The 13,740-nt window shown below is 42.2% G+C and overlaps 1 protein-coding gene across 1 annotated transcript; it reads left to right on the forward strand.

The window, feature by feature from the left end:
- The first annotated feature begins 778 nt into the window (after positions 1-778).
- HTR1B (5-hydroxytryptamine receptor 1B) lies at positions 779-4,546 on the forward strand. The gene has a single exon (XM_047763571.1). It carries the CDS (start codon positions 1,802-1,804, stop codon positions 3,017-3,019), a length of 1,218 nt encoding a protein of 405 aa, XP_047619527.1. The 5' UTR covers positions 779-1,801; the 3' UTR covers positions 3,020-4,546.
- Positions 4,547-13,740: the final 9,194 nt, after the last annotated feature.

Genomic DNA, 13,740 nt, shown 5'->3' on the forward strand with positions numbered 1-13,740 from the left:
AGTGCTTGGGGCCACATATGGTTCATACCTGGAAGTATTTAGTGATGCCTAAGGAGATGCACGGATGATACTGGTGGTCAGGGCCACCGAGCCAGTTTTTTATATTCCCCTTGAATTCCGATGATCTCCTCTCCAGGCGCTCTGTGGGAGGGAGCTTGCTCACTGCGAACTGTTCTCCCCAGAAGGCACAGAACTGCTGAGCGGCTGGAATGGGAGGGTGGAGCTGATGGTTAAATTTCACAAACAGTGTGCTTCTGTTTGTGATACTTTTCACATTTTTGTAGACAGTTTTTTTCCCCCTTGCTTTTCCGGTTGACTCACAGTTAAAGGGGAGGGATTAAATGGAAAGTACAGATTCCTAAAATCAGATGTGAAAAATTAGTTTGTATTGTACCAAGAGTTCATGACTTCAAGCCTGAAGTATAAAATGCGGTATTGGCCATTTCCTTCTAAGGCAATATTACTGGTGCCTCCTTCTAACCTGGGTGTGGCCCATGGGACTGGATAAAATTCCAGAGTGGAGAGGTCAGAGACTGGGGCAGGCTCCACCTAGCAATGGCTTGGCCTGCTGGGATAGGAGAGGTAAGCAGGAGCCTAGTAAGGGACCTAGTAAGGCTGTACTGAGTGTGTGGGTCTAACTGGAGGGGCGTGTAGCAAGCTCGGAAGAAGAGGCAAGGACAGGACGTCCGCATCCCCATTCCAGTCAAAACTGCGTGCCCGGGTGTTAAGATTAGGAAAAGGGCGGGGGGGGGGGGGGGGTTATTGGAGAAGAGGGCGATAGGACCCGGCGGGAGCCTCCTTGGCGGGGAAGGGAACAGGGCGGGAGGAGAGGAGGAAAGGAGATAGAAAAAGGGAAGGTGATGGGGAGCGGGCATCTGCACTCGCGACGCGACACGAGTTGCACGGCTCAGGCAGACCGGACCTGGACTCTATAAAAGGAGCCTATCCGCTCTGCCACTCACACGCTCCTCCCGGACTGGCGTGCGCCGCTCCCTCCTGCTTCCCCAGATACCTGCCCCTTCCCCAAGAGCCGCGCCAGGTCCCTCAGACCCTTGCGCCCAGCAGCATGGCTCCGAGCGGTGCCCGTGGGACCAAGGTGGCCGTGGCAACGTCGCGGTGCCAGTAGCCGCATCCCCAACCCCAGAGTCCCCCTTCTTGCGGCCCCGTCTCCGCGGGGCAGCTCTCCGGAGCGGCCAACGCGTGAAAAGAAGGGAGGGCAGAGCTCCGGCGCGCCGCGCGGCGCGGCGCGGCCCCCAGATTTCACCCCACCCAGATCTGGCGGCCGCAGCAGCCGCAGGAAACTGCCCCAGCCTGGGTAGGAGGGCGGGGATGCAAGACCAGGACTCCTCGCTGGCCTGCAAGCTTTGGTCTCGACAGCTAGGAAACTCCTGCGGCCCGAGTCTGCAGATCCGGGAGCTCCCGGGTTAGGAGACGCTCAGCCCCGAGCAATTGGGGTAAGAGATCCCACCTGGCCGAGACTCCCTTCTCAAACAAAACAACTCCCACCTCACCCAGACGCCCGGGTGGGAGCCGGAGCGGAGCGGGACTGCGTGGACCAGTCCTTAGCAACCTAGAGCTGAGACGGGGCGTAGTAAGGAGCCACCGGAGACTCGGAGGCAGCGCCTGGCGCACTGGAAGTGCAGGGGACGCACTGGCCAGCCTTGGCTGCCGCGCCCTTGACCTCTAGTTTCAGCTGGGAAGCTGGATGGAGTAATTCAGGAACCCACGGAACTGATTAGTAACCACGGAACAAGACTGTGGTCTCCTCTGAGGTCCTTTCGTCCTCTTACTAGTTCGCTCCATGCCCGAGAGCTGCGCTCGCTCGGGAGCCAGGGCGAACAGAGACATGGAGGAAGCGGGCGCTCAGTGCGCCCCGCCGCTGCCCGCGAGCTCCCAGACCCGGCTTTCTCAAGCCAACCTCTCCGCGGCTCCCTCCCAAAACTGCAGCGCCGAGGGCTACATTTACCAGGACTCCATCGCCCTGCCCTGGAAAGTAGTATTGGTCATGCTGCTGGCTCTCTTCACCTTGGCCACCACGCTCTCCAATGCGTTTGTGATCGCCACTGTGTACCGGACGCGGAAGCTCCATACCCCCGCCAACTACCTGATTGCCTCCCTGGCGGTCACCGACCTGCTGGTATCCATCCTGGTGATGCCCATCAGCACCATGTACACGGTCACCGGCCGCTGGACGCTAGGCCAGGTGGTCTGCGACTTCTGGCTGTCGTCGGACATCACCTGTTGCACTGCTTCCATCTTGCACCTCTGTGTCATCGCTTTGGACCGCTACTGGGCCATCACGGACGCCGTGGAGTACTCGGCTAAAAGGACTCCCAAGAGGGCGGCCGTCATGATCGCGCTGGTGTGGGTCTTCTCCATTTCCATCTCGCTGCCGCCCTTCTTCTGGCGTCAGGCCAAAGCCGAGGAGGAGGTGTCGGACTGCGTGGTGAACACGGACCACATCCTCTACACTGTCTACTCCACGGTGGGCGCTTTCTACTTCCCCACCCTGCTCCTCATCGCCCTCTATGGCCGCATCTATGTGGAAGCCCGCTCCCGGATTTTGAAACAGACACCTAACAGAACTGGCAAGCGCCTGACCCGAGCCCAACTGATAACTGACTCCCCCGGGTCCACATCTTCGGTCACCTCCATTAACTCACGAGCTCCAGACTTACCCAGCGAGTCAGGATCTCCTGTGTACGTGAATCAAGTCAAAGTGCGAGTCTCCGACGCCCTGCTGGAGAAGAAGAAACTCATGGCCGCTAGGGAGCGCAAAGCGACAAAGACCCTGGGGATCATTTTGGGAGCATTTATTGTGTGTTGGCTGCCCTTCTTCATCATTTCTCTGGCCATGCCTATCTGCAAGGATGCCTGCTGGTTCCACTTGGCCATCTTTGACTTCTTCACATGGCTGGGTTATCTCAACTCCCTCATCAACCCCATCATCTATACCATGTCCAATGAGGACTTCAAACAAGCGTTCCATAAACTGATACGCTTTAAGTGCACAAGCTGACTTGTTGGTGGCAGTGGGGTGGCCTAAGCGGCCTTTGGGGGGGCCATGTTGTGTCTGGTTCCACAGGTAGGTCGAGTCTTCTTTCACTGTTACTGGGTCTGAGAGGCTCTCTCTTCTGAGCAAGGGCAATGGATCCTGAAAAGGCAGGACAGCCATAAGAGAGACAGCTCTAAAGGAGAACTGTTCAAACTAAGGATAGAGCTCCTTGGTTGAGGAGGAGGCTCACTTTCTCCCCTCAAACCCCAGGTTCAGTACACTGACTCTGCAGCAGCCAATCACAACAGTGGATTGCAACTTAAAATCAACAAAAAACTAAACAAAACAAAAAATGATGGTGGAAAAGGGATCTCTGCCTTGCTTTGGTATTGTGGATGATACCCTCTAGAACCAGAGGTACATGTAGTTGTTGTCTGAAGTTTGTCTGAGACAAACAGCCTGGAGGTACTTGAACTAGACACCAATACCCTGTGTTTTGGGAGAGACTTTATGTTACAGCTTAATTTAAGAACAGTTACTTTGGCATCCTTCAGTCTTCATTCTGTTTTTGTTTATTGAAACTTTGTTGGAGAAACTTGTGGATTTGGTGCTTCAAACCCCATACACATGGGCTTGGATGGCACAGAGAAACCTTGAAGAGTTAACACAATTCTGATGAGAAGATCTCTATTTTTTATTGGAACTGGGTGGATGGAAATGGGAGATGGGGGAGCATTCAACTGAAAACCAACACCTATGATTGTTTGTTTTCTGCAGATTTGCAATTTTTAAATTCATATTTAGTGATGGTCAAACCACATTTCTAACAACTCAGACAAAACATTATGTGTGCTAGTGCCAAAGTATGCAGGTTGCTTTATTTTTCCTCCTAATTTCATGTACTGCCATTTTACACATTTAAATCCCCATAAATGGAGGATAGGATGGGTGACTCGGCCCAAGCTGCTTGCTATATTTCTTATTAATGCCACTGATTAAAATGATGAGTATCTGATATATCAGCTCCTTGGCAAGCAAAGTATTTTTAATCCGTATCCACTTGAATGACACATGAAGGGGTCAGATGAGATAGGAATTGTTCTTATACAGTTAAGGAATGGGTGGCAATATAAGGATGTATATTTTGACTTGTAAAAAATCTTAAATGCATGAGACTTTTTTCTAATAGTCATTTGCACTCTCCTTCTCATCTGTAATTCCTTTGTGTGCTAACACAGAAAGTGACCAAGAGAACTAGCTCCTTTCTCAAAAAAATCTTCAAAATGTAATAAAACCCCTAACAATTATATTAAGGATAAAAACTTCTTTTCCCTTCCTATTGAAGTTCAAGTAGAAACAACAATTACTAGAAAATGGCATGCAAGGATTTTAGAAAAGCTTAGAGAAGTTAAAATGGAGCCCGTTTCCTTGTAACTTGTGGAACCAAACCTCAGACGTAATAGGTAACAAGGAAACTAACGAGCTTTTGAACCTTGGAAATTTGTCACTGACCTGACACCTCAATGAATATAATATCAGTAATACTTTAAATTTGTCTCTCTCTCTTTTTTTTTTTCCAAATTTCAAAGCTACTTAGTTGTTATCTCAGATTCACTCTGAGAACTCCCCAACACAGGGCAGTGTTAAAAGATGAAAAATGCATTATCTAAATAAAGTGGGGTAGCCCCAAAGGATCATCTACACAGAAAATGAATGTGTCTGTGGGACATTTATTATGCCAAAGAAGATTCACACTCCATGCTTTAGAGAGCTTTTTGCAGTTGACACCTTTTGTCTGTAGAAGCAAGTTGTCTTTGTAAAATGGATTCACTCTCTGCTTGAAGCTCCCCAGTCCAGACTGTCAGACAATAGATGTATTGAACTGAAGTACACGCTTCCTAGCTGTGCAAACCTTTACTCTGGCATAATGTCACTTGAAAATATGCTATTCAAAGATTCACATGTAAACTATGTAAGAAAGAGAATTTTGATTAACATTGTCACCTGTCACTGGAGGAAGATAAAATTTTAGGCATGAGATAATCCTATATTTCTGCTGTATCCCCAAGTCTCTATGTTGGTTTTTTTGGTGCCACTTCTCCTATGGAGAAATCTAGCTTACTACTGAGAGAACTGTGCATAGAGCACAGTGTCTGTTTTTATGTTATTAATGTGTCTGTCTTTTGTTTATGCAGCTGCATTTCCTTGAGCCTAAGAAGCAATTAAACCAACTTCTAGGAGCCTGAGAGGCAGAAATCAATAGAAACCAAGAGCCACTTACAAATGATTTCTTTATGGGATACCTGCAATGATGGTGTTCTCATATTAAAAAATACAGTCAATTTTGTCAAATGGGTTGTTTGCCATTAATAAACTACCTACCTAATTTTTTGCTTGACTATTTGGCTGAATTGACTGGAATTGGGGCATACTGTGTGATGTAGAAGCTTGCACACCTTTGTAGTTATAAGACATCCAGACTCCTCATCTTGCACTGCACATGATTATGCAAAGTGTATTATTCAACCCAGGGTTATGTAGTTAAGACTGTTAAGCTCCTTTTCAGTTACTGCTGCCTATAGCAGCATTTGTTTCACAAACTAGACATATGGCTTTTTTTTTGCAGAGTATTATATGGGAGATGGAAATATTTAACTTACATAGAAATGAAAATATATTTTCATTGGCTGTGGTAATAAATAACATTTTCCATATTGTTTAATTGCACAGATTTTCACACACATATATGAATGTGTACTTATCCCCAAATACCAATTTGTCTTGTTTTTCTAGGAATTTTAGAGTTTCCTTTTTAAAAATGGACACTGCACCTAGGAATGAATGGCTATTAAATGCAACAAATTTCCTACAGAACAATATTCTTCACTTTCCCTCTCTGTTATCTTTGTTTTACCTTCTTGAACCAGGAAACCATAAGTGGACTGTCATTCACTCAAGCAGCAAAATCTCCGATTATGTGTATTTGATCGAGTTGCTGTGATTGAAAATTGCTTTTGGTATTCCACCTTTCCAAAAATGTGTAATTGAAAATGAAATTTAGGAAAATAATAAAATAAAAGTCTTTTTTTTTGTGTTCCAAAAGTCATTGGGTAATAACTTTATTATTATGGAAAGACTGATTGGATTCTGGGTTGCCTTGAGGAGTCTGAACCTTCAAGAGAGAATAATTGATGATAAATGCACTGTCAGGATTTGGGGGATTTAATTTATATCCAGAGGAAGAATTTAAAAGGAATTAGACACATTCTGCCAAGAGGATAAGTCAGTTCCAGTATCCCAAGAGTTTTCCAGAACAGCATTCTTGAAGGAATGTTTAGTCTCTAGGCTGCAGAGTGAGAGTCTGAGGCACTTCTTGGTGCTTGAAATATAGAAAAAAAGAGAAGGAAGAGCTGAGTTGGAAACAGGCTTGGGGGAGACTGAAGAGGAGGGGCCTGGCCTATCTGAACACCAGGGAAGGAGACAGACAAATAGCTTCTGGAATCAGGAAGTTCTAGGTTTGAATTTCAAACGGAGCCTGTTATCTCTGTGTGGTTCTCCTCAAATGCAGTCTACTTGTGATTTGTTGCAAAGGCTTAGAGCCCTGTACATGTATATAGCACTTACCCAGCTATCTGACCCTTTGTGCCTCCCAGCAGATGTTACTTCCTCTCTAGCCATTATTTTAGCATCACCTTCTTTGTGGATGCAGTGTGCCTGTAGCAGAGAAAAACTGAGGGCTACTTCAGAGATGTAGGATGGGGGAAAAAACCAAGCTAGCTTGAAAGAGAGAAAAATGAGAAGCAATTGAGGCTTGAAGCTTTTCATACTTAACCCCCTGGGCTTGGAACATAAACAGCCAAGAGACCAAGAGGGAGAAGGAGATGTGGTTTGCAGTGGCTCTAGTGGCAAGAGGAAACTGGCGAGTATTTCATTTTCTGTAGCATTTTCTCATTAATTTTAAAATTCTCTTTCCTCTTCCTTGTATAGAGACTTCCATTTGTTTCCAAGAGTCCAAAGACCCTAACCACATTTATGTCTTTCCTTGGTGTCTCATTTTCTACTTCTCTGCTTTTTTTTTTTTTACCTATGACAAGCCATGATAACCAATGGTAACAATTCAGTTCTTATTTTATCTGTGAAAGCCTGATTAGATATCCCAGGGTTTTTATATTGTATCAAAGGAGATTGTTGGCCTAAATTAATTAGTGAAAGTTTTCAACTTGTGGCACCTACTGGAGTTTTCCGAGGGGAAGAGGCTAGTAGGAGAAGGGTATGGGAAGGGAAACGTCTGCATCTTTCCTCAAAGTCAGTTCTTGGATAGTCCACCAGGGGGCAGAGCGCCTCTGAGTTGTGCAGAAGACGCAGGTACTCAACCATTGACAATCTCTGACTCTCTCTTCCTGAACACTACAAATCGTATTAACTTCTCTAGGCTCAGTGAAAATGAAGACCTGTGAGTCAAGGGAGAAGGAATTTGTCATTTACTTAAAACAGCAGATTTTTCAGAACTGAAAATTTAAGCAGAAGGTCCCTAAAATAAAACTAAAATTTTTCTTCGTAGTTATAAACTTATTTTTGTATTCATCTCTTGTCTTGGAATAATGCTAAAATCTTAGTGTTTTAAAGCATTTGGACCTTTGAGTCATGTGTCACTGGGTAAATAAGAGTTTATATTATAGAATAAGAATTTATGTTCAAAACTGAAGAAACTAATTATTAAACTTATCTTTCACTATTATGATTTTTCTCATCACTCTTTTTCTTTTCAAAAGTTTATTGGCTTGAAGCTAATATATCCACAGTTCAAAGACAGAGCACTGCCATTTACCATTTAAAGAGAGGGCTGTTTTTTGGGGTTTTATTTTCTTTTTTTGCACAGAAGTCAGATGTATTTACATGTCAGTTTTTCCTAGAAGGAAGACTTTCAAATCTGTGTAATTTTGGCATTTACTTTAAAAACAGGAATATAGAAATGTGAGTACAACATCATGTATCACAAAATTAAGTTTCCATGTCAGAAAATGGATATCTAGTGAGAAAACAAATGAGGTGATATCATTGTCATTCTCCTTAACTGTTACCCCTTAACATTTTCGTTGTCCCCAGCAGAGAGTTTCATATCTGCCATTTCATACATCTGTCAGTTAAATCACACTTTCAAAGTCAACACTCATCTCTTAGGATTATAGTAGGATTTTCAGTGCTCCCTGACAAAGAGCCAATCCCTGGAGTTGGGACAGCTGACCAAGAGATTGTCTTAACACCCTTCCAAGTATAGTTGGTAAAAGCAAATGCCCATGTCTTCATACTGACTTGCACATATTTCAAAAGATAGAAACTCTTTTCAAAAACTTCCAACTGGAAATATAAAGAACAAGAGTGGTCTTAGAATATTTTCTGTACTTAAAGTGAACAGATGGTGATATAAGAGCCATTTATGGCAAATGCTGTAAAGAATCTACACAGGGCTTAAGTGATGCATGAAGCTGTGACTCACATCCTCCCTGGCTCTGTGGGTACATTCCCATTGGCTTCCACTAGTGGGCCCATATTGGGATAATCAGTAGAAATCTAGGTATCTCCTGTTCGCAAGTGTGGTTCAGGGACTGCAGGGACAGAGCAGGCCACACGGGGTGGGTTACTTGTTTCCGAGGCTCTTCCCAGGCTACTTTTGTCAATACACACCTGGTTGTGTCTTCTAAACTCATGTGGTATTCTGTGTGTAGATGTGCAGTTCCCCCTGTGATCCACCAACCCATTCTTGGTTCCTTCAATACCTTCAAGTGGTTCAGCCCTGGGCTAATCTGACTTTGTGGAGAAGCAGTTATATAGTTTTCCATCTTTCTCTCCTAGACTGGCCCAGCCTTTAGGTCATGGAGTTCATCGTCTCTTCCCTGCCCCTCAGGCTTTCCAACTGAGGGTAGCATCTTGGGATTATCACACACAGGCAGTTTGGAATCACTTGACTTGAAGGACCCCTACACAGTACTAGATTGAAATACAAGAGCAAGTGTTTGAGTCAAAAAGATGGGTTTACACATGAGAAAAATAAATGTTTATATGTATGACTAAGTCACTTTGCTGAACTGCAGAAATTGACTCAGCGCTGTATATGAACTATACCCTAATAAAAATACATTTAATTCATTAAAAAAGATGTCTTTAAATCCATGGTTTCTCTGTAAATGTAATAATAGGCACCATTATGTTTGCAGGTAAAAATTAAATGAGATAATGCACATTGACTGTACATTTGATTATTAGGAAAGATTTAAAAAGACCTGTGCTCAGACCCTGAATCAGATGAATTTAACCATGTTATCTGGAGTAAGGCCTGATAATCTTATTTTAAAAAATTCTCTCAAGGTAATTCTAATGTGTAGCCCAGGGTGAGAGTCACTGAGAATATGCTTATAAAGCTCTTAGAACATAGAGTTCCCATTGTGGCACAGTGGTAATGAATCTGAATTGTACCTATGAAGATGCAGGTTCGATCCCTGGCCTCATTCAGTGGATTAAGGATCCGGTTTTGCTGTGAGCTGTGGTGTAGGCCTCACACGCGGCTTGGATCCCATGTTGCTGTGGCTGTGGTGTAGGCTGGCAGCCGTGGTTCCAGTTCAGTCCCTAGCCTGAGAATCTCCATATGCCACTAGTGCAGCTCTAAAAAGCAAAAAAAAAAAAAAAAAAGAAAAAAGAAAAGAAAAGAAAAAAGAAGAATAAAAAGTCCTTGGAACAATGCGTGGCACGCACAGGATCTATAGGTGGGAAGGGGGGTCCCAGAATGATATGGAAACGGTAAGTCAAGTGGAATTGGTTTGTTTTACAGTTGTGCTTCTCAAAATGTAATGGACATGTGAATCAGCTGGGGGCTTGGTTAAAATGCAGAATTTGATTCAGTAGGTCTCTGGTGTGACCTGAGATTTTGCACTTCTGATAGGTTCCCAGGAAAAGCCGTTGATGCTCATCTGCGGAGTGTCATTCATGGAGCATCAGTGAGACTCATCTCTGAGTACAAGAACATAGTTATAGATTATATGTCATTTCCTAAGGAGATTACATATACATACACACATATACATATGTATATGTCCTTTGTTTATATAGAAAATCCTAAGCAACTTAAAATTTAAAGATGAGAAAATATGTTTTGTAACATACAATATGTTGTGTTTTCCTGACTTGTTGGCATGGCATTCATGTCTCAGCTTTAGCAATTGTTAAACATCTTCCTCAACTGCTTGGTATCCTCAGTCTATGCTAAAACAAACAGCTTCCTTCTGGATCTGAATCAGCAAAGCATGACCCTTATATGCAGCCCTTTGTCTTTACATTGCTTCCAAATAAGGGCTTTGTCTTTTGTGGAAAAAAAAAAAGAATTAATTAAAAATACAAAACAAGTGATAAAACAAAGAAATGACAATTGTGAGCATATGGCAAATGACACAGTTTCCTTGTCATCTATTTCACTTGGTAAACCCACTTAGATTCCTTCTGTTAACAGACACATAGACACATACACACTTACATATTATATAGAATTCATCTTTCGTAAATACATGTAACTATATATTCAATGGAAAAGTGGTTTGCTTTCCATTTATTATATTTTTATTAAAGTATAGTTGATTGACAGTGTTGTGTCAATTTCTGCTATACATAGACATTCTTTTTCGCATATTATCCTCCATCATGTTCTATCCCAAGAGACTGGATATAGTTCCCTGTGCTATACAGTAGGACCTCATTGCTTACCCATTCTAAACATAGTAGTTTGCATCTACTAACCCCAAATTCCCAGTCCATCACATTCTCTCTCCGCTCCCCCTTGGCAACACAAGTCTGTTCTCTATGTCTGTGAGTCTGTTTCTGTTTTGCAGACCATCTATTGTATTTTACTCCTATTTCATTTTAGAGACAATATCCTAGAGCAGTGATCCGGCAGCCTTTTGATTTCAGGGAAAGCACTTCCCCACTTTTTAATTCCTAACATATTTCATGAATTTTTTTTCAGTAATGATAATTTAAATTATTTATGAAAAAGATTTGTCAATTTCTTGGCACCCACTCATTAAACTGGAGATACTGTTGAGTTTCCTACGCCTAAGTTGGGACCAAGAATCAAATGATCCTCCTTAAGAAAATATCACAACTTTTAGTTTTTTACTTAAATGTTTAAAGTGAAATGAATAAGATTTCCCATTGTAGCTCAGCTGATTAGGAACCTGGCTAGTATCCATGAGAATGCGGTTTTTATCCCTGGCCTCACTCATTGGGTTAAGAATCAGGTGTTGCCACAAGCTGCTGTGTAGATGGCAGATGTGGCTTAGATATCTGTTGTTGTGGCTGTGCTGCAGGCCTCAGCTGCAGCTCTAATTCTGCCCCTAGCCTGGGAACTTCCATATGCTACAGGTGCAGCCCTAAAAAGAAAAAAGGAAAAAAAATGAAATGAATAGTATCAATGTCCTATTAGGTTTTTCTTCCAAATTAAAAAAAAACATTGTTCAAAGTCTCCCATCTCCTCCATGTCTAATCAAGATGCTTAGGGTTGGATTCCAGCAAGGACATGTTCCTAGGATTTAACTGCTGAACTTCAGAAGGAGCAGCAACTGGCAAGGAGGTCACATGATTGAGCACTTTATGTCCCATACTTTACATAAATGTCCTCTCCCATTAGTCCTCATTTACACTAACATAAAGTAGGTACTATTGGTTTCATTTTTATGATACCATCATCACAATAATTACAATGAATAAGGTATTACAACAATTTCATCCCGTTTTGTGATTAGAGAATTATGGCAACAGCCCCAGTGGAAAAATAATTGGTATTCAGATTTGGACAGGAAACTGTATTATTAGGCCTATTCCACTTAGTTTTTGAGAAGAGCATTTTCTAAATGCTAATCTCCAACATAAAAGTAAAACAGAACTTTTAGTGTGTTTGTAAGTACAGTCTTGTTTCTAGGGAACACAGGTTTCCTTCTTGGTCTGCTCTCAAATTCCCGTTCATTCCCATTGAACTTAACCTTGACCAACCAGGGAACACACCATGGCCCCTGACCTATTGTGAGGGAGTTTGTATGGATGAAAATGTACATTTAAGCTGCTGGACTTGGCAGTTTTAAATATAAATGCCTTGGCTGTGATGAGTAATGCATGGTAGGAGGTATTTCCCTTGTGTGGAAAGTTACTGAGATATATAGACTTCAAAAACTTCGAGACTTGGGGCATTATATCCATTTTTACATTGAGCCCAATTTCTGAGTGAAAAAAAAGTAAATTCAGGCAAGTAACAGGATGTTTTCAAGTACTAGCGCTTTTTTATTTATTTTTTCCTCATTATACAGATAAAACTTCTAAAGGAATCCTATTTTTTCTGTTTTATAATTGTGGGTATCATTAGCACAGACCCTCTTTGCCAAGAGCTTTCCATTACTTTCCTCTTCCCTCTTTAGTTCCCCCCCTCCCCAAATTCTAAAACACTACCACAACCAACAAAACCAGTAAATCCTGAAGATAATAATGTATCTTTATTTACAAAACTGACTTAAAACCAAAACACTTAAACTAGATATAAAAATTTGCTTTCATCAGTGAGTAAACCTTACAATAGTGAGTGGGAAAGGCTGTGGAATCTCCTCTCTTGTGGATTATAAAAACATATATATTGAAGAAAATTCTACTCAAAATAATTTTTGCCCTATGTCTTTATTATCACCCATTTTTAATTGAAACAAAAATATGTACGATATAGAAACTTTGATAAAGAATTTGTTTCTAGGCCCAGGCTGACCATGGTTCAAATTCCAGATTTACCATTTGCCAGTTGTGTGGCTTTTACCTCACTGAGCATTAATTTCTTCATGTGTTAATGTGGAGGAAATAGTGTCTTACTTGAAGATTTATGATGAGGATTAAAAAGCTGCTATGTGGCTGTGCTCAATCCAGAAAGTGCTTAAAACATAGTAGTTGTTTACCGGATGCTGGATTCCCCCTGTTAAGACAAAATGAGCCAGGTGTCTCTCCAGAGACTATGGGATTTTGGAGTCAGAAAAACTGTTTAAGGTTCTGTCTTTCCTTCCCATTAGCATGCAACTTGGAACATGTTACTTAATCTCTGTGTATGTCAATTTTCCTACACCTAAAATAGGGCTAAAATGCTTGGCAAACATTTTAAGAGGACTGCATTATATGCTAAGTGTAGATGTCTGTCTGCGAGGGTTCTTGGGGCTTTGCAGTTGCCTAGTAGAACTTAGTGTTCTACTCTGTCAGCTTTCTTTCCCAACTTTAGAAGCTAGGGTCTGACAGTATATGCTGTGCTTATGTGTTGGTAAAATGCCTTTTATTGTTGAAAGTGAGATCTGTACAAGTTTGTGATTTGGAACAAATTTTATTGATACTATCTGGAAAACAATTGTATGCTGGATTCAGGAAGTACTAAAAAAATTACTCTGTTTTTATTGTAAAATATAAATATTTCTTGGAGTTCCTGCTGTGGAGCAGTGAGTTAGGAATCCGATTGCAGTGGCTGAGGTCACTGTGGAAGTACGGCTTTAATCCTTGGCCCAGTGCAGTTGGTTAAAGAATCTGGCATTGCCACAGCTGCGGAATATGTCACAGCTGTGGTTCAGATTTAGTCCCTTGCCTGGAAACTTCCATATGCCATGGATGTGGTCATAAAATTAATATTTATATATAATATATAATATATATTAATATATATACACACACACATACTTCTTGAA

Source organism: Phacochoerus africanus, chromosome 2 (genome assembly GCF_016906955.1).
Source record: "Phacochoerus africanus isolate WHEZ1 chromosome 2, ROS_Pafr_v1, whole genome shotgun sequence".
NCBI classification, from domain to species: Eukaryota; Metazoa; Chordata; class Mammalia; order Artiodactyla; family Suidae; genus Phacochoerus; species Phacochoerus africanus.